The sequence below is a fragment of the Botryllus schlosseri genome, chromosome 1 (assembly GCF_051294905.1).
Source record: "Botryllus schlosseri isolate E-star chromosome 1, Bs_hap1, whole genome shotgun sequence".
Taxonomy (NCBI): Eukaryota; Metazoa; Chordata; class Ascidiacea; order Stolidobranchia; family Styelidae; genus Botryllus; species Botryllus schlosseri.
The window spans coordinates 27,901,653-27,929,403 of record NC_137236.1 but is presented as its reverse complement, the minus strand read 5'-3'; the positions used below and the strand labels follow the sequence as shown (position 1 = coordinate 27,929,403).

The window sequence follows — 27,751 nt, the reverse complement described above, 5'->3', positions numbered from 1 at the left end:
GAAACCTCTACATTTGCAATATCAAATTCACCCTATTTTGTAATTTTCTAAAGTCTGGAAATCATGAGAGTGTTTATAAGCTTCATAACTGCTAAAACTTCAGGACTCACATCAACAGAATGGCTGTCTGAGATGAATCCTCCTAACTGGTATAAACTTCTTGATTTTAATACTAATACTTAATACTAATACAAGTATTTTGATGTTATTTTCAAGAAAAGTCGAATTGTCGCTGTTTATCACTAGCCTGCAGTTATATTTGCACAGGAAATATAATGGTTGCACGACTATTGACCCAAATTTAAACAAAAACTAATTGAGTTTGTCCGCGGAGAATCGTGACCTTTCGACAAATTGTTATTGAATTCGGTTTTGTTAAGCTGCTGAGTCACTGTTGTCAATGTTATGATCAATTGAGGGGAAGTTCAATAGTATTTCTGCAAACGAGTCGAGTCAGAATTATCTCACCGCCAGGGGGCAAACGTTACCAAATTGTGGCATTCTAAAACTGCGGCATTCCGGTGAGTCATGAACAAGTCGCTCATTCGCTATTTTAAGGCAATCATTGAGCGAATCAGTTATTGTTGGTGGTCGTTTCGTCGGAGATTAATTAACGAGATTCCCTGCGAACATATGAACCGCCCTAAAAGGGTGATGTTTTCTGATTTTATCGATTTTATTCGAAATAGAATCATATCAAATATTTTACTGTTGCAAACTACTATGAACAGAAATATCAGCGTGTATGCCGTGCACTGAAAATGGGGATTAAGATCATGCAATACCATGCATGTCCGAGTCTGACTTAGGTAGACACCAGTATCCGTTCCTAGCTGTTGGCTGATTATCTAGGCTTCTCCTCCCACTTCCATCCGCGTAGGCAGTGTGTCACGAAAAGCTATAACGACACTGAGTAGAAATACAAGTGAAATCACAATAAAGAGTATCGGTCTGGTGTAAAATCTGCAATGTGGTCAGTCAGTTAGATAGTCGAAAGAATGATAAACTGAATACCAAAATGTCAACAAACACTGTCACCGGTAGGTGGCTCTACTTTCTTAACGGTTATATATCTTTATCGTCTATATTCGCACTATGATTTGCGTACGCATTACGAATGAGCATGTTCCCTAACAACTGGCAAATTTATCGCAAGCGGCAAACTAGGATTAATTTGATTGCCACCTCATAACCCGAGTCATGTCAATCAGTGCCAGGCTGTGATTGGAGTATCCGGGACGTGGTGCAGTATACTATTTATGACCAACCTATAGCTTTGAGCGTATGGCGACAGGCAGCGGCATGCCTGAAGCGTGTGCTCCGTGCACGGGTATAGTGAGGGGAATGAGCAAATGTATTACAATCTGCGTGAATCCGTTCGGTGTCAACGAAGGCAATTTTCAGTGATTCAAGATAGCTAGGTTTCTGAAAGAGGTTAGCGCAGAAATTGTATCATTTCCATCAAAATAGCAAAACAATGCTTGGAGTTAAACGCGGCGAATTATATAGCTCGCTTCCTGCGTCGCAACAATTATGCGTGGAAAATTTGACTGTACGGTTTCGTATTGCGAGACAGCGGCAGCCTTGAAAGCAGGTCAGCGATGGTTGTGAATTACAGGAAGAGAAAGCACTCGGTTACTTACTGTGCTGTGATGGTATTTTTCGCTGTTGCATATAATATGATGACACTAGTGCTTCATTGACATCCCATCAAAGTTTATGTTTGATGTAATGTGCTTCGTATTACTGTTGTGTTACTGTTGGTTTGGCGTTGATTACTGGGTTTCGCGCTGAAATTATACCCTGGTCACCGTTTTTATAATCCACCATATAGTTCGTGAAACCTTTACCAGCGTGAATAAGGCATTTATAAACATTCGATTGATATAACCTACATTTATGTAACTTGTTATGCGTATAGTTCGATACCACGGGTATAGTAGGAATGTAGAAGTTTCTAACGAATGGCATTTCACCCTCTTCTGATCATTACGTAATCGTACAATATGATGACGGTTAATGTACATCTGCGGTCGGCGGTTTTTTCTTTGGTGCAATCGAAATATTTGCTTTGTTACGCCGTTGTTACAAACGTGTTTTCATTCGCCTGCCGATTTAAAGATCACTGACAATCATAGGCGGTTAGTGAATTCACCTAGATACAGATAGCTCGTTATTAGTCTCGGTCGAGTGATGGTATATCAAGCAAGGATTATCTAGGCTAGGTTTATTGTAAGTGGACCATAAGTAACAGTTCAGACAGTCGCGCGTATAATTCCTTGTTCATCGCATTTCTGCAGTTCTGAATTTACAGAATACTAAAATATGCAGGATAAACAATGCAGCATTTCCGCTGCGATCGCGTGACATGCTCATGACATCCGATTGGGGAACTAGAACTATTCAATTCAATTCAATTTATCATTTACAATTTCATCATTTTGATACACCGCAAGACTGCGATACAGTGAAAGGATGAGGTGTCGAAGCGACTCGGAGTCGTCTTTAGTCTTTGAAATCCGACACCCAGATGCAGTGTTGCCAATTTAGCGATTTTCGCGCTAGATCTAGCGATTTTTCATCCGGTTTAGCGCCAAAAAATATGGATCTAGCGCCTAGCGGTAAATCTAGCGATTTTTGAAAAGTTTTTAGCGATTATTTAGCGCTTTTTTACCGAAAATAACTAATAAAGATCAGTTCTGCCCGACAACTGCATTGGCTATACCGGCCACCAGAGTGCGGACTCCGATGATATATAATTATAGATTACTAACCTAAGGATGGATACGCAACTCTCGGCGGTTACGCATGGGCAGACAGAGTCTCTTCTTACTGAGTAATCTAAACGTAGCATTGTCAGTGCTATATATGGCGACCTGAGCGCTGAAATTTAATATAATTGACCTTGATCGAAAGCTAGTGTCGCAGTGATATCGAAAATACAAATGAAAATCTCGTCCGGACAATGGAACCACCCCGAAACAGCCCTCAAAGTCTGAAAGCCGGCATTGCTCCAACAATGGCACCGCCGTGACACAATGAACATAACAATAACCAATTTTGTCCAGTGATTGTTCTGATCAATGCCGATTTTCAGACTTTGAGGGCTGTTTAGAGGACGTTGCATTGTCTTGACAAGAATTTAATTCGTATTGTCGGAATCAGTGTGACACTAGCTGTCGTTCAAGACCAGATTTATTAAATTTCATACCACGGGTTGGTCCTCGGATTATTTTCTCAAGGTTACTACTTATAGTGGCTGGAAAACCCGGCCGGTTCAAGTCGTGATGCGTCGCGTTAAGTCGCATGTCGTGTACAATTGTGCAAAGTCGCATGTCGCGTTCAAGTAATCCAACACAGTTTAGAAAAGTCAAGCGCATTTCCACGGTACATCGCATCACGTATTCACGGACGCATCGAGCAAGGCTCGCTTATTTAGTGAGCGGTTATGCACGCGTGATGATTACACAGAGCGATCATTGTGCAAAGCGATCTGCTTCATCGAAATGCACTGCACGATTTGTCCCGCTTAAAGATGGCTATTACGTATCATGAACTAGAAATATGATAAGTTACTTTGGCCACAGACGAGTGAAATATAGCTGAGAAGAATGTATTGATATTATGGCTCAATTTAACACCCTTAGCAATTAATGCAGATTTAGCGCTATTTTTTAGCGCTTTTTTCTCAATATTTAGCGACATCTAGCGATTTTTGACACCAGTTTTAGCGATTTTCTTCCATCCGGAGTTGGCAACACTGGCTCCAGATGGCCTAGGCGATGTTAACAGTAGGCGTGCACACTGAATGAAAAGTAAAAGAAGATAGTATGAACCGGCGGTAAAAAGAGGTGGAGTGTGTCGGAAGGCGAGATCGATATGTTTGGTCGTTGTCCGGGAAACTTGAGGGCTGACTGGTATTGATTACTCCGTTCTAGTTGTCGAATGAGGTTTCAACCATCCCATATCGTATACGTCGACTATATTGGGTGATAATCGTCTGTAGGCTCATACAACATGTCGTTTTGAAAAGTATTTAGAAAATTATGACATAATTATAAAACTTATTTTTTTGGTTTTATAAGGCAACCATTTGTTTTAAATGCAACCCTAATCACAGCACCATGCATTAAATACTTGATGTCGTGATGTTGACAATGTTTTCACGTCTTCTTACGCAAGATCTATAGCTGGACCGTTGCAGAGCCTAAAACTGAGGGAAATTACTATCATTCGCCGGGTGTACTGAAATTCGAACGTCGATCGCGGCCTCGTGTAGGTTGGTCATTAGTCGTCTCATAATTACGGGATAAGCAGATATCGTAGACCAGGGGTGGGCAAACTACGGCCCGCGGGCCGCATGCGGCCCGCAACACCGTTCTGTGCGGCCCGCGAGAGTCTAAAGAAACTTATTAAAAATATTGATGAAATGCGTACTAAAAATCGAATTCTTAGTATATTTCACCATGATAATTCTAAAGCAGTATTTCCCAAACCGGAGGGCGTTAGGCATCTGAAGGGGGGCGTGAAGCTGAGCTCAAATGAAATTTTTTTTCGCGCCTAGCGCGATTTCCAACCTATTTACAGTCATTATTCGATATTTAGCCTCAATTACATATTTAAGAAGCTCTCATCCACAGTCGTAACCTTCCACGCCATTAAACTATCCGTTAGGTTTGCTAGCTAAGGGGGGCGGCGCGAAGTCTTTCACCATCATATGGAGGGGGGGGGGCTTCCAAAGTTTGATAATCACTGTTCCAAGTTAAATACCTCAATAGTTCAATTTTTAGCGCGGCAGCCAAATCGCAAGGCCCACGCAGTTTGAGAGGGTTCAACAGGTAAGCATCACAGAAATCCCAAGCGACATTGACATATTTCGGATCACGACTGTGATTTCTGATTGGCCACTTCATTTTCAATATTTCAGTGATGCAACGATTCGCGCGTGTCTTAGGTAAGTTCGTTCTCTGTATGCGTAGAATTAGGGTATTTATATTTTATCTACATATAGTGGAAGCGTGTTTGAAGCTAACATGGTTATGATGCTGTCAGCATTGCGGGTCCTGGAATTGAGCCAAAAGTGGAATTAGTAAATCTATCAACAGATAGCTGCTCACAGATTTACATGTCAATCCTGTTCTAAGATCAGAACAGCCGACTTTCATCTCTATAGGTTATTGAGGTCGATCAGCCTATGAAATCTCGCCACTGTTTCTGGCGCGTGTGCAATATCATCAAAGCAATCTGGTTTGCTAAGCATATATATTACCTCCTAGTCCTCATTATATAATCAAATACCAATAATGCATTTTGGATTATAATCCCAATTTTACATAGTGCGGCCCGCGAATGGATTCAGATGTTGAATGCGGCCCGCGAGCTCAAAAGTTTGCCCCCCCCTGTCGTAGACCATGCAGTTTCATGTGCTACCTAGACTAGGGTTGCCATATTTTTGTGAAGCAAATTCCGGACTCTTTTTAGCGCCCACTAGCGGATTTTAAAATGAGGTGTAACACATTGACCGTCAATATGACGTCACACTAGCAAAGCATTGCTCATCGACTGCATACACTATACAGGAATGAAGTGGAACATAGGTTATGAATTGGGCCATCTGTAATGTGAGCTCTGGTGATTGCTACTTGCTAGGGTTTGCAATAGATTCCTCCACGGGCCGGATGAAATCATCTGGCGGGCCGTTTCAGGCCTGTCAGTATTGTGTTTGACAGCCCTGCTATACAGCTACGTCGGTGCGGCTGTCTGTTTATCTGTATCTGTTTTAATCAGGTCCGAAACAACATTTTTTTCTCCCCCCCCCCCTTCCGCCCAAAAAGCACTGATCTTGGGCCCACCATAGCGTAGTCGATGTAACTTGTTGGGCACTTACTATATACATTTGGCTGTTAAATTTTATGTATGAACTCTGTCAATAATATTGATTCTTCGATATATTAGGCGACTATAAAATGCACCAGCAGGTTGCACATTCGGTGATTTCCAACCTTTTATGCTCGCGACCTCATTTCCCACTTGAAAATGTTCTGTGGCAAAGCTCAAGACTTGCTGATTACTAAAAGAATTCAGCTTGCCCAACTTACTCACGGCCTAGGAAGCGGATTACGTCTAACATCATCGCGATCTCCAGATAAAGGCGGACGACCCCAAGATTTGGAGCCACTGTCTGTGATTGAAGCATCCAATCGGCCTTAACCAACTCTAGGAATATATCGTTAGCTTATAATTGCGATTACAATCAGACTTCTTTCAGTAAATGATGGTTATTTATATTTATTTTGATTGCATTTTTTGGCGAGGGTGGTGCCTGGAGCCCATACTAATATCATTATACCCTGCATTGACTCGCCCGCGGCGCGAAGAACAATTTTGAATAGCATAAATCTGCTTGAAAATAATATTGTTATGTTGATTTACGAAAAACTTTTGAGCCTGCTTCAAGCCTTCAAAATTCCGGACATTTAGGCATATTTTAGAAATTCCTCCCGGACGCAGATTTTTCAGTGAAATTCCGGTCATGTCCGGGAAATATTGGACGTATGGCAACCCTAACCTAGACTTCATCTCCGCCCCCAAATATGCGCAAAAGTCTAGTTTGTAATATCGAAAGTTCGAGAGCAGAGGCGATTCTCTACGTGACCTATTCACGTTTTCTCTCGATTCCCAAGTTTTGCGGTCAGTACCAGGATCGATTAGAGTGCTCTCGCAGTCGCCCGTCAATGGAAAAGTGTCTGGTTTCTCTCGAATGAAAGCCGTCAATGCCAATTCCGTTATGCGTTTGTTGTTGTTGGTAGTATTCACAGTGTTGGTTTAGTATTCGCGGTGCTTAGACATCGATAACCATTTTACACCAGGCCGATATTGCTTATTATCCCTGACCTACCTACCCACTTGTAGCACGGCCTACTTTCGCTATGGGCTTTGTAAACACCGCATACATGCAGTCTACGGTTAGTGCTGCGCAGTCCAGTACCTGACTGATTCGAGTACGAGTGTAGTAAAATCTTCAAGTGTTCGTGTAGTGTACCATTCGCTATCACTTAGTACGATCGAATTGCAAAGGTCAAATATGTATCTTTCACGCGATCTGAACGAATATAATGCAAGTTACACCAAGCAAAATAAATGCACTCTTATTTGTTACCCATAAATATGGTATACACTACGTCAGTTACGGTATGGCATTTAAAACAAAAATCAATTTAAAACAAACATGTTTAATACAGGTCCCTTGTTTAAAACATGTTTTTTATTATATTTCTTAGGCTATGACGACACGAATATTCAAATGTGATGTCATAGTGGATTTACATTGAAAAATTGTAAATATAGGGTAAATTTAGCTCCTTTGACGAATGTCTACGTACTCTAGCTGTTGAACCGACTATCTTGAGGGATCCAACCATCCCATATCGTGTGCATCGGCTCTATGGGGTGGTAATTGTCTGTAGGCCCATACAACGTGTTGCTGGAAAGTATTTACACAAGTATGGCATGACTTTACAACTAGAAAATACACAAACAACGTGTTTTTGGAAAGTATTTACACAATTATGGCATGACTTTACAACTAGAAAAAACACAATTTTGTTATTTTAAAGGCCTTTGGCTAAAACACTGAACCATTTGTTTTAAATGCAACCCTAATGTCAGTGCTTTTCATTCAGCCTGACGGATGGTAGACACTAGTGCGGAAGAAAAAAATGCAGTGCGGGTGGAAACCGTGGTGTGGATGGAAATTGTGCATAATTGTCACTTTCTCTGTCGCGGCATTTTTAAATAAACTTAATAGAAAACTTGAGAGAAGTTCTACTCAAGTTTTATCGTTGCGACACATTTGTAAAAACTTATTTGACTTACGCGACTCCACTAATCGTACGTTTTACAATGACTTCGCCTCGCACCAGTCGTAGTGAATGAATACTTCTGCAATATCATTATTACGTAATCAAAAGCCTGGTTCAAAAACGGGTGTGAGGGCGGACCGGACATGCACTGAATCATCACGTCTGCGCCTACGACACGCGTGGAAAATGACGTGAAAATACCTTTCTGCTATATTTCTTTCAAAAAGCAGCTTAATTTGGTGATAGGGGTTCGAATGGCACGAGACATGAAGTAAATACCACCACCACAGACTCACATTTGCAACAGTTTTCTGTAATGCCGCATATCCGTGAATTGCCATATAATAGATCAAAAAAAGACCTACGTAATAGGGATGGTGTGAACGTGAGGTTCACGTTCGCGTTCTGTGTGTGAACCTCTGAAATTTAGAGGTTCACGTTCACAAACGAACCTTTGGGAGATTCTAAACTGTGAACCTTTTTTATATATTACAATTTTCATTTGATTTAGGGCATCTTTGGTATAAATGCCACTCTATGCACGGCGATGGCAGCATAAAAAAATCAACACTAAACGAGTATGAACCTTGACAATCTCAAAACTTTTACTTGCTTTGTTACAAAAGTTTGCTCGAAATATCCAGCTTTCCGTTTGGGAATATTTAATGACTTTCTGCCGTGAGCTTGACCCGCAATCACACAACATCAAGAGCGAAATACACTACATGTAGTCAGAGAATGATGCTAATTCAACCAATTAATGAGATTGATATCGTTGTCTGATGTAAAAAATCTAGCAAGCGTGCGGGGTCATGTGTTTACTGTATCATAAAAACCAAATCCCTGCGATTGGGGTGTTGGCACTGCTCTATAACTTGTTAATGGAGTAATATCGGCCAAACCGGTTTTACACTCTGCTCGATATCAACGTAGAAATACATTGTCCGCTGTGGCCCAGACAAGTGGTTCTCAATCTTTTTGGCTTCGCGGACCCCTTCTGACCGTCACGGACCCTCGCGGACCCCTTAAGTTTCAGTTCAATTTTAGCTCTATTATGGTGCAACCTTCATATCTGTCTTGTGCAAATATGAACTGTAGGTTTGTGATAAACAGCAAAATGATGATTTTTCTTAAAAATACCATCATACTATTTATGTAGAAATTGATAGACTTTTGTTATTTCAAAGCTAATTTGGCTGCTGTATTTCTTGAAGTACGTGGTCGTGTCTTGAAAATCCGTGTCTTCGTTTTGATATGAACGAGGAGTGCCGAAAACCATTTCCGCAAATATAGATGGAGGCTAATGTAATATTAACGCATAAGGCTTCCGGCGATACTTTTCGTATGATCGTAACATTTATGGCGCCAAAACGAAGAAAATTATATTTTATGAACATATCACATCCAGGATCTAGCGCAGCGACGGGCAACATAAGAACCGCGGGTCGGCTTGGGCCTGCGACGGCATTTTGATCTGCCCTCGCAGAGACTTTCTACCGTCAAAGTTAAATCCTAATCTAAAAGTATCGACAAAGTTTATGCGCCAAATTATGGATCCAAGTTTTCCAACCTGTGAAAGACCGAATGACTGTCATACAACGACGTGTTCTGTTCGGGATTACATATATATATACCAGTGATATATAGAACTATTGGAGTTCTATATATCCCTGATATTTACGAGCAAACATTTTCGACCATGAACAATTGAACATTAACAAGACAAGGCTGCATACCAATATAACTGGTGGTATGAATTTTACGGTTGGAGCGTAGTGCTTTGATAGCAACGAAACACTCCTTGTTCATCAAAAAACCAGCCTTGTCGATATAGGGCAGTGGTCGGGAACCTATGGCTCGCGAGCCATATATGGCTCTTTTGGGTATAAGATATGGCTCTTTGCCAAATATTTATTTTTTGCTGAATTGATCAACATTACAGCGACTGGTTGGTAAATTTTCATCACGGCCAGAACAATTATTCTCGTGGCAGTATAAACTTGTCTTTGAGAGGTAAAGACGATGTCGTTTTCAGGTTTAGGGGCTCGGACCCCCTCTTTTCAAAATCATCAAATTTAAGCTATTGTCGCGCCGGCGGCTAACATCACTCACGAATTCTAGGCACCCGACTCGAAATCTTGAATTGTGCAATGCGTTGATTATTCAAAGAGCATATAGCATACATGGCGACGCCCATTTCAAAACGCTGTTTTCCAATACGCATTGTCTTTCTGATCTACGGCGCAAAATGAACTGTTGTGCATGAATGTGAAAATTACAAACAACGTCATAGCTATCCATGTTCTTTATTAGTAAGCTTAGCTCTGTGTAGTACCGGCGATAAAATGCAGTCGTGTAGCGCAACGTTATGTAAATGTTACAGCCGGATACTTTGAGAATTGAGAAGTCGATAAGTATTTAGAATTTCGGAATCAGTGTGAAAGTCACATGCGATTAATATCAGTTATAATAAATTCGAAGCTATGAACGATGAATTGCGGTATCAATCTTGGCCCACCTGTGCCTTACCTCTCGTTTCGAGCTTTATTTTCGAACAATAAATACCAGTTTTACAGAGAAAATATGGCGCACACAAGGAATCCCGTGTACAAGTTCGAATTAGTCCTAACATGACGTCACGAATTTTCAATTGTGACGTAAAAGTTCATTGGCATGTATGGCTCTTTGGGAGTTGATTGAAAAAATAGGGCCAAAATGGCTCTTCGAACAACGAAGGTTCCCGACCACTGATATAGGGCATCCGCAAAAAGAATGCGACAAATCTGATAGCCGAGCATCAAGAGCAGGTATATCATTGTCCGATTTATGACGAGTGTCAGCCGAAAGTATTAGGGTTCATTTCAATATGAATATACTATTCAATTGTATATTTAAGTTCTGTACCTCCAAGAAGCTGTTCAAATAGTGGTTATGTATATCACCCGATAAAATCGATTTCGTAGCGAGGTTTCAATCCCCGCATTGGGATTTTTATTTCAAACGACTGAACACTAATTTGATGAGACTGACAACTTCAAATCGAGAAGGTTTCGCAGACATTACGAAGTCACCCTGATTGACGTTACTATCTCCATATTTTTATTTTTTTAACAAACCCCAACAAAACGTCTCTAAACAGCAATATTTTTGTATCAGCAGGTATTTCAGACAGCTAGCAAATTGCAATGACGTAATCATGCCTCATATACATAGCCTACTTCGAAAAGGCAACTTGACTTGAAATGTGACTTGACTTGACTTGAGTCACCTCCAAAAATCGAGTGACTTGACTTGACTCGAGTCAAAATGTGCAATGACTCGAAATGACTCGTGACTCGAAGGTAGTGACTTGATCCCAACACTGATTTCCACACTACAATAGTTTATGTCAGACGATTATTATTATGATACGAGTCATGAGGTTTTAGCAGTTATGGTGCGAAACTGCCTCATGATTTCTCAAATTAGAAAATAAAATAAAAATTAGGTTATTGACCATTTTAAACATTCAGCGGTCTCGCGGACCCCCGGTTGAGAACCGCTGGCCTAGACCGTTCAGGCGTAAGCTTATATATTTACTTGCAAGTCCGCGTCGAAATTGTTGGCAAAGCAACGGAAGATATTGATTTTATGAGATTATTTTATCATTTTATTGTCCCAGTTGATACATTTAGCGACGTTTAAAACGTCAATATGTACTTCAGCATTGTGGAATTAAGTGGCCCGAGTCATCGCTCTGTATCGTGTACACTGTACAATGTGTCCATGTACTAGTGTACATTAATATAGGCTATCACTTCATTGAAATATAGGGTTGGAATTACCAATATGACGTCACATGACGTCATGAGGTTCACGTTCGCGTTCACACAGAACCTTTCAAAAAGGTTCGCGTTCACACGAAACTGAACCTTTCAGAGGTTCACACCATCCCTACTACGTAATCACCTTTTGTCTTTATATTAACACTGTTGCCCTACTTCGCCAAGACATTGCTTCATTGATCATTTGCTCACTCTCTCGCTCTCTCTCTCTATCTCTCTCTCTCGCGCGCTATCTTTTTGATGTGACAATTAATGGCTTGAACCGGTAGCCTACTTGTTGCTTAGTGGTTTCACATCTGGACAAAATATTGTAACATATCTTCAATTTTTCTTTGTATCAGCTTTAGATAGGTTTGTGCGGATGAACTTTATATTGCATAAAAATCGAGGATGGTGCCCAAAAGGTTAAAAAGCACTGCACTATTGAATGCTCTGGTTTGATCACCACGCAGACAGTTGTATCCCTGCAAACGGGAAAAGCTTCGCGCTACATTATCTTGGTGCTATGACACAGACAAACAGATGTTTACGCCGTTAACGAAGTTTCATGTCGGACGAAGTACATAACATCTGCACTTACTATCCACTTTTACTCATCAACTCGAGTCACTACATTCAATACTTGACTTGGCTTAGATTTTTATTCTCGAATCGTTGTGCTCATCCCTCCTTATGGTAAGTTAATTTGACAGGTGCGTTGCCCATCCTTCAAACCTATGTACCCTAATACCAATTAATTCCGTTTATACCATCATACCGTTTCTCAACGTCACCATATTGGTCCCCTGCAAATGACTCCGGCCAACAAAACGTAATTTCTCAGGAAAATAGCCTCTTTCCAAAGTCTAAATGATAACTTTCAGGATAAAACTAACTATTTCCTAATCGGTGCGCTACAACGCATGTGTTAGTAGGCCTACAGGATGGGAGATGATATAAACTCGTCTAATGCCATATTCACCCCCCCCCTCTAAGCTGAAGATACTCTGTGTTACCGACTAGCATACCATTTCCGTGGGGTATGTGCAGGGTTGTAATGACTCGAGTCTCGATTTTCTGATGACTCGACTTGACTCGATTCATTTCCTCAAAATACGGAAATGACTCGACTTGGAGTTTAGTCATTGCGCATGACTCGAACCAAGTCATATGACTCGAGACTCAGACGGCCAAGACCTACATTTCATTGTAATTTCGAAGAATAGTAAAGTTACCACACTATTGGGATTTCGTCTATCGGTATGGTAATTGAAAATCAGACCATAAACTACTAAAAGTGAGAAAAATTAGTAAATTATAAATGCGAACCATTCGATATCACCAAATACAGTTATGAAAGTGGGCTTAACAAGACTTTAACTGGAAACTGAGCCGTCAACATAATGACTTGGACTCGGACTCGAGTCATAATACCATGACTCGGACTCGACCCTCTGCTCAGTGACTTGGACTCGGACTTGACTCGGTGGTCAATTCAAAATGACTCGACTTGACTCAAGTCAAAACTATAAAATTGAGATTGACTTGTGACTCGGAGCCTTGTGACTTGGTTGCAACCCTGGGTATGTGTAGGAAGAAGCAATATCTGAAAAAGTAAGAGCCAATTCGACAAAAGCAATTGTATTTTCGGACTCGGCGCACCTGATATGCCCAATTGCCCATACATCGAGCTAGCATATCATGATTTTCGAAAAGAAAAAATCTGTTGGCCTGTGATATTAACAGTAAAACCTTCAGATCCAGTTTTCCGCCATGAGAATATCGAAATCATGGACCGTGATTTTGGTAGGAATATTCACTATGTGCACCGTTTCTTTGCTCGTCCACTATACCGACAGAATCGCGGTGATAGCGAAATCAAGAAAAAGTTCGACTTCGAAGGGACTAGCCGAAAAAAATGCCGCATTTAATGTGCAATTGCTGAGAGATACAATGACAATCACCCGGACAGTTCATTGCGACGAAATTACGGTGATCAGATCACACCATACTGATGCTGGAGGTTTGCTAGGAAAGATTCTCGTTGATATGGATTCGTCGGAGAAAAATTATTGGAATGAACTAGGCGAAGATTATCCTGTCAATCCAAGCTCTACGTATCTTGGGAGTTTCATCAACAAGTTCAATGTCACATCGGACAGTGTTGCGGTTATTCACGGGCCGCGAAGCAGCGCTCGGGTGCAACGCATCGCTGTCATCATTCCGTTTCGCGACCGCGAATCCCATTTGAGAATATTTCTGGGACACACGATACCGGTTTTACGGCGACAAGGAAACGCGTGAGTGCCATTTCCCGCATATCCGACTGTATCAATATTCTATGGTTATCAAAAGTATTAATATTTTTGAACAGTTTCTGTTCGACTTTTATCATGATACCAAATGGCACAGCTACGGGTTATGGTGTCGTTATAATTTATAAATTCATTGTAACGACATTAAGCAATGACATTCAGCATGCTAAATTTAAGTGTTGTTTAAATCAGGGATTCGGAGCAGCCGTAAATTTGCATTGCTCCAGCTCCGGCTCCGGAGCTTTCTTCTATCATACATCAGCTCCGGCTCCACCTCCGGAGCAGCATTATTACCACCGCTCCGGCTCCAGCTCCGGCACCGGCTCTGAAAACTATCGAAGGTGTCTGTCTGTATCGGGGGTGAGCAACCCGCGGCCTGCGAGCCATATGTGGCCTGCGAGAAGGCTTTGAGTAGCCCGCGAGCTAATTTCACATTATATTATCGAAATTCTGTTATATTATCGAAATTGATTGATTGATCAGATTGTGAACTCGCTAGGCCAACCAAAAATATGATTAGTCTGGCCGCGGCACTTGGGATGTTGATGACTGGAATAAAATATCAGTTTCGACGCATTGGCAGATACAGGGTCCAGTCACATTTTTAGTAAATCGTCGTACATTACAATAAACTAAAAAAGCACTTTACTCCGTGCCACAGCATTAAAATTCTGATGCAGCGATTTAACACTGGCACTGTACTCATTACCATTAGGCCATACAGCTCAATTCAATCTTTAAATGTGCGATTATTATTCAACTGTAACTGTAGTAAGGGCAAAAAGGCCGGATATAACGACGTGATCAATAGAAATTCGATTTGTACCAAATGGCCAATGGTTTGACGTTCGATATTGGTGCACTCGTAACCAGTCCATCCGGTGTCGATCAAATTTATCGGAATAATATTTTCCCGTTGAAATGAATCGAATAATCGGAATAAACACTGTGCCATGCACATTGCGCCATGCCCATAACGAATTAAACTATGCAGTATGCACATTGCACATTTACAAGTTTACGAAACAGATGATTACAAATTGGAAATCGCGTATTAAATCAGTAGCTTGTCTCCAACATAGAATACAATGGGGTTTTGGCCTAATCTTCTGCCATCCCCTATTTAAGCTCGAAAATCCTTACTGGAGTGAATGACAATGATGCGCAGTAATGAATTGCAATTAGCATGCATAATTGCATACTCGCAATAACACTGTCCACTTTCGTGGCCCGACTAAAGAACTATCACGAAAAAACGAGTATTTGCTTATCCGATTCATAGCAATGATGAGACGGAATTTCTCGGCTCGTGCTCGTCATATCGACATGTGCAACGAAATCACGTTTTTATCATCTCTCCCATTTCGCGTAATGCATAGTGATCATGATTTTGGAACCGTATACAATTGGCCAACAAGGTTGCGCTGATGATGAAATTGCGGGTATGCCGAATACCCCACAATATTCACAGGCATATGTCGCATACCGAGGTTCGGCACTCATGTATGAAAATTGAACATTGAACATACGACTGATGCTCTGCTGTTAAACCCCCAGGAACATGGTTAGTCGAAAAATGTAGCGCCAAAGAGAAAAAGATTCTTAATTTCGCGAAGGCCTGCTGTTGAATTCGGTGTACTCAGCAGAAATTGTTGTTGCATATATAATAGCATCTTATGAAAAACGTCGGAGCCGGAGCTACCCCTCAAATAACTGGCTCCAGCTCCGGCTCCGGCTCCGGCTGAATTTTATATAGAGCTCCGGCTCCGGCTCCAGCTCCGGTAAAAATGCACGGCTCCGGGGCTCCGGCTCCGGGCTCCGGCTCCGGCTCTAAAGCCCTGGTTTAAATACCTGCTAGATTGTGCAATTGCATCGACGTTTTCCGAAAAGCTTTTGATGTTGGTGGCGAAGGTAGGCGTCCATAATGATCCGGGGCGCCTGGCGGTATCATAAAGTTAGCTCCTCCGGGAGAATGCTAATCGCCTGATTAACATCTGGTAATTGTGGCATCCTACTTAGCTGGATTAAAAGTTTCACCAACGACACGGGATAATCCTAACCTGAAATCTCGTCCAACTTAAATTCGCCACGATTAATAGTTTTTAACTTTACGACCTCCGCCCTTATAGTGTTGCTATATTCGACTGATGTCAAATGTTATGGATGCGGGATATGAGAATACCACACCTGCTGCTTGAAAACAATATAATATTTGAATAGAATCTGAGAAGTATTTGAATAACTTCCAAACAGATGTTTGCGGATATTATACAACCAAACCGTACGGTGCTAGTTGCTCTACTATCCGATTGATATTACCGGAAAGTGTGTGTAGGATACCGAAGCTATTAGCAAGCATGACCCGGGGGTGGTAGTCAAAAGAATCGCATTTTCCCATTCGTTAAAGTCGGATAACTCCCCAGCTACTTTGGCAGACACGCTCCATTATCCCATTACCACTGTCCATTGGCATAATTGACGTTAGTTTTCAAAGAAGCGCTGCGCTCTAAAAATCAGGTGCTCCCAACTTGATGATGAAAAGGTGAACAATATTTTGGCAACAAAAGTACTTCAGTGTAAGGCAACACTGATGAATCTGTACTTTCAATATGAGGGCTTTCTGACATGGATTGTTGCTTTGCTGCCAATACATGTTTCAAGCTTTTATCACGAAAATGACTCCACATCATATCTAGAGCACAGTGGCCCTTTTGAGAAAAATCCTAAATAAGTAGCCCCTCGCTATGTAGCAGAGGATCCCGTTTTATCAAACCAAACGCTACGATAAGAATATGTCGTGAAGGTTTTCCTTTCCTGTGAAATCTCACTTACAGTATCAGCTGTGATGATATTCTACATTATCTTGTAGGTTCAGCATCTTCGTCGTGGAGCAGATTGGAAACGACACCTTCAACAAAGGGCGCATCATGAACTCGGGATTCAAGCACGCGCGTGCGGTCGGAAACAAAGTCAATGTCACCTTCGACTGCTTTATATTCCACGACGTTGACATGCTAGTGGAGAGCGATAACCTGCTATACAGGTAGTGCCCGTTTTTCCACGCATGTACGCTGTATATTAATAGGTGTGTTAAAGGTGTAATAAACATATTTCTACCATGGGGTGCGGTGCACTACGCATTGGGGTATTATCTCCATATGAATTAGTGCAGTGTTTCTCACCTTTTTGTCTCCGCCGACCTCCTTTAGACCCTCACGGACCCCAAACTTTTTGTTTAAATTTAGCCCAACTATCGTACAACCGCCGTATTTCCTGTGAAAATATTAACTCTAGGCTAATTATGAATGACAACAACAACAAAGTGACTTTTGTTGATAATAATATTATACAATTATGTAGAAATTGGTTGGACTTATATATTGTCTCAAAGTGAATTGTGCAGCTGCAGCTACGTTTTTTAATACTTGATCTTGCTATATGATCGAATGCCGAAAATCTATTTGCACAAAGATTGGTGGAGGTGAATGTAATAGTAACGGGCTTCCAATGACACCTTTTAGTATGATCGCAACATATGTGTCAATGGAACCCAAATAAAGAAACAGATTTTTCAATGAACATATAACGTCAAGCCTCAGTCATTGCTATATAGCAGCTCATCTTGAAGGTATTCTTGAATACGGGTCATCTATATATATCACAGGAGAAAATGGGATTTTTGAAAACATTGCAATGTCACCTGTCATACTGATCGACCTTACTGCTACAAGTGATGTTACTTGCACAAACCCTAACAAAACAACTCTAAACAGAAATATATGTTCGTATCAGAAGGCTATTGGCAATTAAAATGAGTTTGCACTGTATGACGCTTCATCTTAAACGGCCATTGCGTTGACGTGAGTGATGAAGTTTTAGCAGCGTAAATTTGAGTGAATCAACTATGCATGATTTTATGTATATTTAGGACTACGTATGTTCGCAGATAATATAAGCTCTCGGATAACACTCCAGCAGTACACTCATAAGCGTTAGACAATGCGCGGTTTTATGGCGACATATTAAAATTATACAATGTAGAATCTACATACGTTTCGCGCGATCAATATAAAATTGTTTCCGCGAGTTCCATTCTTGTGTCGAGAGATCAATAACCTGCTCTAGAAATTAGGAGCATAGATAACTGAGACTATCGTATCGTATGTATCTGAGATGATACATGCTCGGACGTAGCACAGAATCGCGGAGTTTTCGAAGTTGGCCATTCTCAAAACAGCTAGCTACGCCAAGTCTTCGCGGTAATCTAGTGGTGATCGCCGTTAAATGATACCCAACCAAAGTCAGTTCAATTTCAACAAACGTCAGTTTTAGAAAATGTACCGTGAGGGTGTGAAACTGGGCGTGGCAATTAGGAGACTCTAGACGAGTCGTTTTACGCATTTGAAAAAATGACTCGAGTCAAGTCGAGTCACCAGAAAATCGTGACTCGAGTCGGACTTTAGTCGAGTCATGACTCGAGTCGTTACAACCCTGCATAGGGCAAAGCCATGTGTTGTGCATATTGAGACTCATCACTGTATTTTCACTGCCAAATATCGCTTGTAGGTATTTGCATTTTATGGATATATGTAGTATTTTGCCAACATAGATGCTCAAAGGGAGATATCGTCGATCACTTGTCAACGTCCGTCAGCAAATTTGAATACGACCCCCTCTGCTGTGGTATGACTGTGGGCGGAGTGCTTGCAATGACCTCGGACCAATACGAAAAGGTAGGACCAGTGCTGTTATTGTTGTACAAAAACCCCGAACAGGGCAGTTTGTCAATACTTTATGTGGCAATGACGGCATGTGGCAGATATGCCGGTGAGTATGTATCGATACAGTAGCAATTGTCAATATTTTATGTGTCAATGGCGGCATGTGGCGGATGTGCCCGTGAGTAGCCTATGTATCGCTACAGTAGCAGATATCGTGATGATGGTAGTGTATCTGTAGCTTGAATGAAAATTGAAGAATAATTAAACAATGGAGTGGCGCAGTGCGCACTAATCAGACTTGGTAAAAGTGGTACGCGACGATGGAGTAAAAGTAACTGCGGTAATCCATATACTCATTTACAACTAGCAGTATCTATTTCTGATGGATATGCAGTGTTCTGACCTAGAGATAGCCTTTATACTTATTCTGTAGCGTAGGACAAATGAAATACACAGTTCGAACAGGTCAAATACTACAACGCAACTGTCAACGGATTACTTACTCACAGCACTACATAATGAGGGTGAGCGTAGCCAACGTGAATCAATTATATAATAATGAACCGTACCGATTAAAAATAGTACTCCAAGTGGAAATATGAAGTGAACTTTTGAAATTATTCAAGTAGTAGTTTCGAAAAACTAAATTTTCTGGAGACGTCGCGTACTTTAGGTAGCCGACGTAACGTTGATAACTCCAAAATTGCAGGGTTCATGGCACCAACCGATCACTACTAACGCATGACCACTAATGAGACCACAGATTTGTGCCATGTTGGAAAATATATTCAGTTACCGGAATGCGCGGACTAATTCAATCAGTAATGTACGCATATTGCACTCCAAAACCTTACGGAGACATATCTCAAAACTTCATACGACTTTACAGAATACAAAGCTCGGAAAGTATGTAGTTTGGTTAACAAAACATAAAACAGAATCGGAAGTTCTCAATATATACACCTCGTTTAGTTAGGAAAATAGAGTAAATGCCTATTTGAGTATTACACCAATATGTCAGTACGACGTCAGTGGCGCTTATGACGTCAAAGTATACAAACCGTATATGATGGAGCAGCCAAAATCGCCCGTTTCCCCAGGCTAAGTGATCGACTGGATTAAACATAATTGTGATAGTTACTTTAACAAAGATGTTCCATTTTAGGTCAATGGATTTCCAAATAACTTCTGGGGCTGGGGCGGTGAGGACGACGCCTTGAACGAACGTATCAAGAAGAAAGGGTTAAGGATCTCTCGACCGAATCCGGAGTTGGGCAGGTACTAGTGCGGAGCGGATCGACAAATTCTCTAGTCCGACTCCGATCCGGCTCCGGCCGTATCAGGAAAAGTACTTATCCGGCTCCGGCTGAAACTGAAAAAGTCCAGCCGGATATCTAATCCGGCTCCGGTCCATGCTCCGCCCTAGCACGTACTCAATGTTGCGTAGCGTGATAGGAGTATTGACTTTGGATTGGACGAGGACTGAGGACTAACAGATTTAGACTCATACTACTTGCGAAAATGGAATTCAATTGGCTCTTGAACATAGAAATTTGAAAGATTTACAATTTCCAAATCGCATTCGAATGGATGTTGAACAGCGGAGGTCAAAATAATCAGCATTAGTGCTTCAGTATAGAAGCGCAAGTCACGCCCTAAATTTCTGCTCAACTACAGTAAAAGTCATGATTTCCTAGACACGTCAAAGCATTTCGATAGGAGGTATGAAATGAAATTCCAAATATCAGTCAAGTAAGTAGTGTCAGGTTTGGTGAATAGATGCCTATAGCCACCAGAACGACAGGAACTTCGAACTACCTAGAACTACCAAATGGCTTGTTTGACACATGTTGAATATTTTCCGATTAAATGCATCCACGGGAGATGGCACAAAGGTCTATAAACGGCATCAGAAACCATTGTTCATTGCGCTCACAGCTGCTTGCAATATTGTAGACAGACTTTAGTTCAACACTTCGCCGTTATTTTTTGATGTAACATATCAGGGTTGTTCTGGTGCGCATTGGGTATTTGAGAACGTTCTTCAAATTTGGAATGGGTTCCAGATCCGCTTTAGCCACATCACCATGCTTGGTTCTTGCTTACATATCAAAAAGCTCATCGGCTAAGATTTGCATAATGCAATCTCGCGACTAATCCTCGATTTTCATATTTTTATAGTATCGGCCTTTCGGCAGGTAATAGATCAATCACATTCTAAGAAAACATGCGTGGACCATCATCGACTTGCTAGTTGCTAGTACCCTTATAGAATACTGCCTCACAACCTGGTCAATAATATCCCCTTATAACATTTAACCGTCACTTTTTTCGTGTTGGTGTCGTGTCTGAAGGAAATAGTGACCTCCAGTTGAAGTTGGCTCAATATATATGCAGACAGCTTCGATCTCTACACTGGCATTTTGCCATTACGCTTTTCGACGAGATATTAGTTTTGTGGAAAAGTGTGGCTACATGAAGCTGCTTTTTTTCCTTCTGGGCCAGGTAGTTTCAAGCAGCTTTTGACAATAGTGTCAACTGGGACTTATTTTTCTTCACCCAGAGTATACAGCCACATTCACGTAACATTATTTCAATATGGATTACATCAGACTCTTTACGTGACTATGCTTGGACAATGTATAGATTATAGAAGAGGTGTCGTCTTATCCTTGCCTAAATATGAGACGTACTTGTACAAATACTTGGTAACAGCAGCATCCGCCATCTAAAATTTTACCCCAATTATTTTCTATCATTTTGACCATGTAATAAATGAAAACAAAATTATCTTTATCGAGTCTACCTTTTTTTTTTCACTCTTTATGTCAATAGAAAGTTCATGACTATCATAAACCTGTTCTTCGAGAGGGTCTGACTACACATAATGCAATCATGATCCTAGTTCTCAAATGCATTCAATTTAGTAGATCCACCCCCCCCCCCCCGAGGATCCATCTCGTAGACTAGAGCAAAGGCCCTTCACCCTTGTACAATTCTAGTATTTTAGCATGACCAATACAAATGTCGGCTTGGTCCCATGGTACATTTTAATTGTCATGTCCTGTAACACGGTGAGCTTCGGAAATATAATATTGCACAGACTTGGTGACTCGGAAAGAGGAAGATAGTCTGCCTTCTATTGCAAGTGATGTTGTTGCTAACAGAGTTAGAAAAAGCCGATAATAACAAAGTTCTGTTGGTACAAATGACTTTCCTGCTTTTGGCAGATACCTAACCAGAGTCAAGAATATGAAACTGCGATGCCTTGCGATAGAAAAACTGCAATGCATCAAAAAGCCACTAGATAGTTCTAGGTAGTTCTATGTTTAACTTTTTTTTTTATTTGTACTAGGCGAGTTATGAAAATCATAGATAAGAAGGAAGTTTCAAGAAGTTTCAGCCGAAAAGAGCAGGATTTGACTGAATGCCAGCTCTTCAAAATTGTAAATGCGTCAAAAAAGCCACTTGTTTGTTCTGGTGTTAATCGGTTGATCTGGCATGACTACTTTCAGAATTGCGGTGTGAATCTTCGCGACCAACGCAAAATGACAAAAGACACTGCGAATAGGTTTATTTCAAAATAATATGTTAATTTTTTAGTCAGCTGTTCAGTTTTTATGACAGTTTCACCAGTGACAGTGACAACAAGATATCCCATGATAAGGTTACCAAACTTACTCCTTTAAGAGGATTAGTCCTACTCTTTCAAGAAATCGAGAATGTCCTCCGAGGACGTCCAAATATCCTACTTTTTTGGCAATCCGTCATCCTTTACAGCTTGGACAGAGAGGCGATTGCAAAGGTACAACTAAACGACGGTATAAATGACGCGAAAACTGCAAATGCAGCGACGGCGAGGATGGCAAAAAAGTGACGTTAGAGCGGGTCTACCGGGAGTCGATTTTGAAAAATGACCAATTTTCTTGTGGCCACTCAACTGTAATATGTTAGAGTGGGTCTCACGGAAGTCGAGCCGGAAAGAGATTTATTTTTTACTCAACAACAGTATTCCTAGTAAAAATTTTCACATTACCCGTTACCTCGTCCGATTTTATAAGTTTTTTGATTTGTAAAAAGTGTCTTCTCTTCCGGATCTTAAAATGTGGTAATCCTACCTACGCGTCTTTTTTACTTCACGAAATATGAAGCGTGAAATCAAATAGTTTTGCCTAAAAAATGGCAATGAAGGTGAACGTGTAGTCATATATAACAGCTTCAGTAAGTAGGCCTACTGCAAGTACTAAAACAATCGCGTATACTCTGACTGTCGTACGTCGTTACTGACCCGCGATCATCCCTCATTTTGAATCGCCACCGTTTTAAGATTTCACTCTTGCCATGATACAAAATATATTCGTTGTTTGTATTTGAGCTCAGATAAGTATCACGGAAGTTTCTCATTTCGAGACTCTACCTACTTTTCCTCGTACCTTTTTAGATTCACGATGATCACGCACGGAGTCGACAAGTTGAATCCACGTAACAGCGGAAGGATTCAAGCGTTGAAAAAGTCCACAGAAGCGTACGTTGTAATAGTTACGGTATATCAAAGTATATTAGGGTCAAGGTTAGGTTCAAGTCACGAGTCAAGTCACAATTCAAGTCGTGTTGCCCTTATGAAGTACGGGACATGATTACGTCATATCATTTTGCTTGTTGCTTGAAATACAGATTGAATGGGCATTTATTTTGAATCGAGGAACGGTCATTTTAGTGTACATGCAAAAAGACGTTGTTCAGCTCACACGTACGTAGAACTGCTAAACTATGCAAGTAATCTATTTTCTATTTTCAATCTCTTTTCAAAGGTTACTCGAGTCAAATCAAGTCATGAGTCAAGTCACAATTCAAGTCGTTTTGCCCTTATGAAGTACGAGACATGATTACGTCATTGCATTTTGCTTGTTGCTTGAAATACAGATTGAGTGGGCATTTATTTTGAATCGAGGAATGACCATAGAGTTTAGTATACATGCGAAAAGACGTTGTACAGCTCACACATACGTAGAACTGCTAAACTACGCCAGTAACTGTATAGCCTCAGTGTTGAATTATCATCCAAAATTCAAAATAATACAAAACGTCCGATAGTAGAAACAAATTGATATGATGCCATACCTAAACTATCGACCTACACATCCATGAGATGCAATTTCAGCCGCCTGCGCCGATGGATGACTAGCAATATAACATAATTATATAAATCAAAGTGATTTGGTTAACGTGTGAACACAGGACAATAACCAGTCTGTAGAGCAGACATATATATTTTGCTATTAGATTAATTTACTACTTGTTGATAACGTAAGCTGTAAGCTCCGATCACTTCGCGTACGGTCAATTTATTTTTGAAAACACAATGGAGGGCCTAGTCAAACGCACGATCATTGAATCAATGGTTGTTATCATAGGCTATACCAGCGTTTCGCGAACAATCTGAACGTATGCAACAGCTATTTATTCGACACCGATCACTTGATGACTTGAAATTGACTCGAATATTTTGCTCCGAGTCGCGAGTGAATCCACATTTCTGATACGTCTAGTCAAGTCAAGTCAAGTCATTTTTGCAAAGTGACTCGAGTCAAGTCAAGCCATACGAAAAAGGTTCCTCGAGTCTGACTCGGGTCAAGTCATGACTCGGGTCATCCCAACACTGATATATAACACACACGTTTGCTTGACAGGTTGGACGTGGATGGGCTAACTAGTTTGAACACTGAAATTGAAGAGGTTCAGATGTACTCTACTTTCGTTAAAGTCCGTATAAATGTCGGGCATCAGCAATGAATCATGAGTGCTTGGCGCCAATGCAAAGATCAACGTCTTTGGTACTCCGCGAAATACATGTCCGATGCAACTGCCGCATCGCTGTGTGGAGGTCGAAGGAGACGAAACCGTTTTGTTATCCATCGGAGAAGCGCCATTAATGATCCATCAACGGATTTAGGGAACATTTGTTGTTGAATATATGCATTTTTTACTATTTATAAGCCATATTTTGCAATAAAACTCGAGGAAGACAGTGCATGTGAAGAATTGGTAATCGTGTGACTGGTCTATACCGGCCGAGTAGTACAGGGCGGGCAACATACGGCCCGCAACCAGTTTCCGGTCTGGCATGATAATGTGACCAGCGGTCACAGTCTTCCGCAATCCCCCCACTACTTGATTGCTAGGCCAATGTAGGTGTCTGATCTCAAAGACTACTCCAAGTCGTTTCGACACCAATCTTTTCTTGGTATTGCAGTCTTGTGGTGTTTTGACATGATAAAAATATTAATAAACTAATACTGATACTAGGCCTACGTCAAACTATAGAAGTGGTTTCCAACCTTTTTTCCTTCAGTCCCCACTTCAGATTTAGTCCAAGCTTCATTCCCCACTACCCAGAACTATTGCTGTATTTCCTATTAACTTGTATGTCATCACAGAGCAGTTATTTGCTTGTCTGATTACACAAGACACACAGCCACACTAGTAGGCGAGACAATCGCCTATAACTGCGACATAAAACGTATTGTGAACCGATACTGGTAACCTCCAAAATTTAGTGAAAGGGTTATTTCACGTCATACTGGTCGTGCTGGATGCATTTGTGACGCCATCATTGTTTATCAATGGTTGAAATGAGTTTTGTGAACAACGCGCAACATAATGTTCAACACATACACTCAAGAGCAGTTAACTGGAAACGTTAATCGCGCATGCGTCTCCGTAAATATGTAGGCTATCCTGTATATAATGTTTGAAAATTGCGTCTATTCCCCACCGGAAACCATTGAAATCCCCAACGGTTGGGAACCACTGTACTATAGAGTCTGTAGGTTATTCTTTAGCTCATTGTTGTCTCTGTGTTGTGCGTATATGCGTCACTGAATGAATCCAAATTTACCAACCTGAGAAAGGTGATAATGAAACTACTTGTTCTGTTCGGATCTATACATTTGCTAGCAGAATCTTTCAAACATGAACATAACGAAACAAAGCTTCGTTCCAATCTAACTGATGTTCACGAGCAGTCTACATAAGGGTTTCTACTTTCTACTCCCGACTTGCAGCCAGACTTCAAAGAACTCCTTGACAACTGCGAATCAACAGAGTGATAAAAAAGAAAGCCATTAAATTATGATTTCCACACAGAACGAAAACAATATAATGAATATTCATTGCAAATCTCCTGTTCACTTTCAGATTCCAGTTCAGGAATGCGAGGCTTCACATTGGAAAGTGTCATACCATTTTTCGGTCGAAATGCAAGTGCGATATCAATTGCTTACACATGAGCTTCCAAGTGTTGGAGATCTAATCGGTAGTTCAGAAAGTCTAGGCTTCAATTTCGAATCCCAACCTTGCCTGCGTACAACATTACACACAACGTACCACCACAACAGTCACAATTCGACTACAGATCCGGCATAAATGTCTGCAGTCAAAGATGACCAAGACGGGCTTATCATCGCAAGTCATGTAGCCTATATGAGTTGAGTGTGTGTCTTGAGTCTTGACCACCTGTGGAACCCCTGAGGCTGGCTCGTGGAACCCCGGGTGTTCTGTGGAACCCCGGTTAAGAAACACTGGTTCAGATAAACCTCCAGCATTTTGTAGAAATTAAGTCCACATTTTTCGGACTTATACTTGTTGGTGTTGAATCACTGGATCCAGGACCGAAACACCACTTCGTCACCCCCCCCCAAGCGTTGGTATTGGGACCCATGGGGTGATGAAACAAAGTTCTAGGGGGCTTTGTCCCCCAGACCGCCCATCATGATGAACGTTGTTGTGGCTACACTTATGACCGAGATCTCTTGTACTCTTTAGTGAGGCAGTTTCGTATCGCCTAAACCAGTGGTTCCCAACCTGTGGTACGCGTACCACTAGTGGTACGCGAAGGTCTTCCAGGTGGTACGCGAGTAGATGGAAGTTATTAGTTTAGGTGGGGTTGATTTTGATTTTTTTTGACTAGTGGTAAAAAAACAATTCCATGCATCTCATCAACCCGGGCTGATAATGCCTATAGTTTAATAGAATTTGCTAGTAATAGGGCGATTTTTTTTGTCAAAATTGACGCGTCAAGTCAAAAAATTGTAAAAATTGTTTACAGAGTCAAATTTTTTTTACCCCTCCATTTCGTTTGTATCGTAGATTTTGATATTTTACAGCTTGTAGCCTACTTATTAGGCCTACCGTTGTAGACGGCCCATTGTCTGCTCATCGTGGATCATAAACTGTCAAACGAAACAAATAGGTTGACAATTGACATGGTATTATGGTCAACGTACCGCAATATCCTAACTGAAGCAACATGGTGTGTTTAACGCAGAGCGAACGTTTGTAGCTGTATAATTGTGTTTTATCTGACTCCAGAAAGTTGCGTTTACAATTAGCTGCGTGTTTCTTCTTCCGTTCGACGACCGGCGTAACCCACGCCGTACGACCTTGTTGGCTGACGTACCACCAGGCCTGTCTATTGCACACGTATTCGATGGATCACACTGACGAATATATTTTGTTTCCGTCTCCCCGGCTTGTAACTTTATTGAATATCACGTACGGTTCAAAATGCAATATATATTTCTCGCCATTAGCGAAGTACTTATAAATGTCTATCGACTTCCGAACCAGCTAATAATCATGAATGTATATCGACTTCCGAGTCAGCTAATAATCATGAATGTATACATCAATTTCTCTACGTGGTATTACACACGTATATCTCGAAATGAACCCAACGTCGTACGATTTCATATTTCGTTATCTACGTTCACACGACAAATTATACGACTCCCAAAAGTATTATCAGGTTTCAGTTCAGGGAACAATATAGTTCGTTAAAGTGTGTCACCGGAACAGTGTACGCACAACTTCAGTGTTGTCAGCCAACAACTACTGCTGTTGAACGGTCTTTCCCCATTCTTGGCAAGCTACTTAGTAAGGACAGACACTTTCTACCAGAGAATGTGCGAAAGTATCTTTCGTTGTACTACGACAAATTTTAAATAACTCTACCTTAATACGTGGTGTGACTACTGGGCCAGATATCGCTA

General features: G+C 41.1%; 1 protein-coding gene across 2 annotated transcripts in view; it reads left to right on the top strand.

Annotated features, from left to right (window-relative positions):
* Positions 1 to 24,734, top strand: part of LOC145435040 (beta-1,4-galactosyltransferase 2-like) — a 389,801-nt gene extending 365,067 nt beyond the window's left edge. The window contains exons 2-7 of one of the 2 annotated variants that reach the window (XM_080312322.1): positions 6,078 to 13,965; positions 16,850 to 17,023; positions 18,590 to 18,713; positions 19,867 to 19,979; positions 23,143 to 23,226; positions 24,392 to 24,734. In XM_080312322.1, the coding sequence (XP_080168448.1) occupies positions 13,439 to 13,965; positions 16,850 to 17,023; positions 18,590 to 18,713; positions 19,867 to 19,979; positions 23,143 to 23,226; positions 24,392 to 24,494 (1,125 nt within the window). In that variant the 5' untranslated portion in view covers positions 6,078 to 13,438 and the 3' untranslated portion in view covers positions 24,495 to 24,734. Of the gene's footprint in view, positions 1 to 172; positions 13,966 to 16,849; positions 17,024 to 18,589; positions 18,714 to 19,866; positions 19,980 to 23,142; positions 23,227 to 24,391 lie in introns of those variants that run through there. The other variant, XM_080312330.1, reaches the window with a different exon arrangement.
* The last annotated feature ends 3,017 nt before the right edge of the window (positions 24,735 to 27,751 follow it).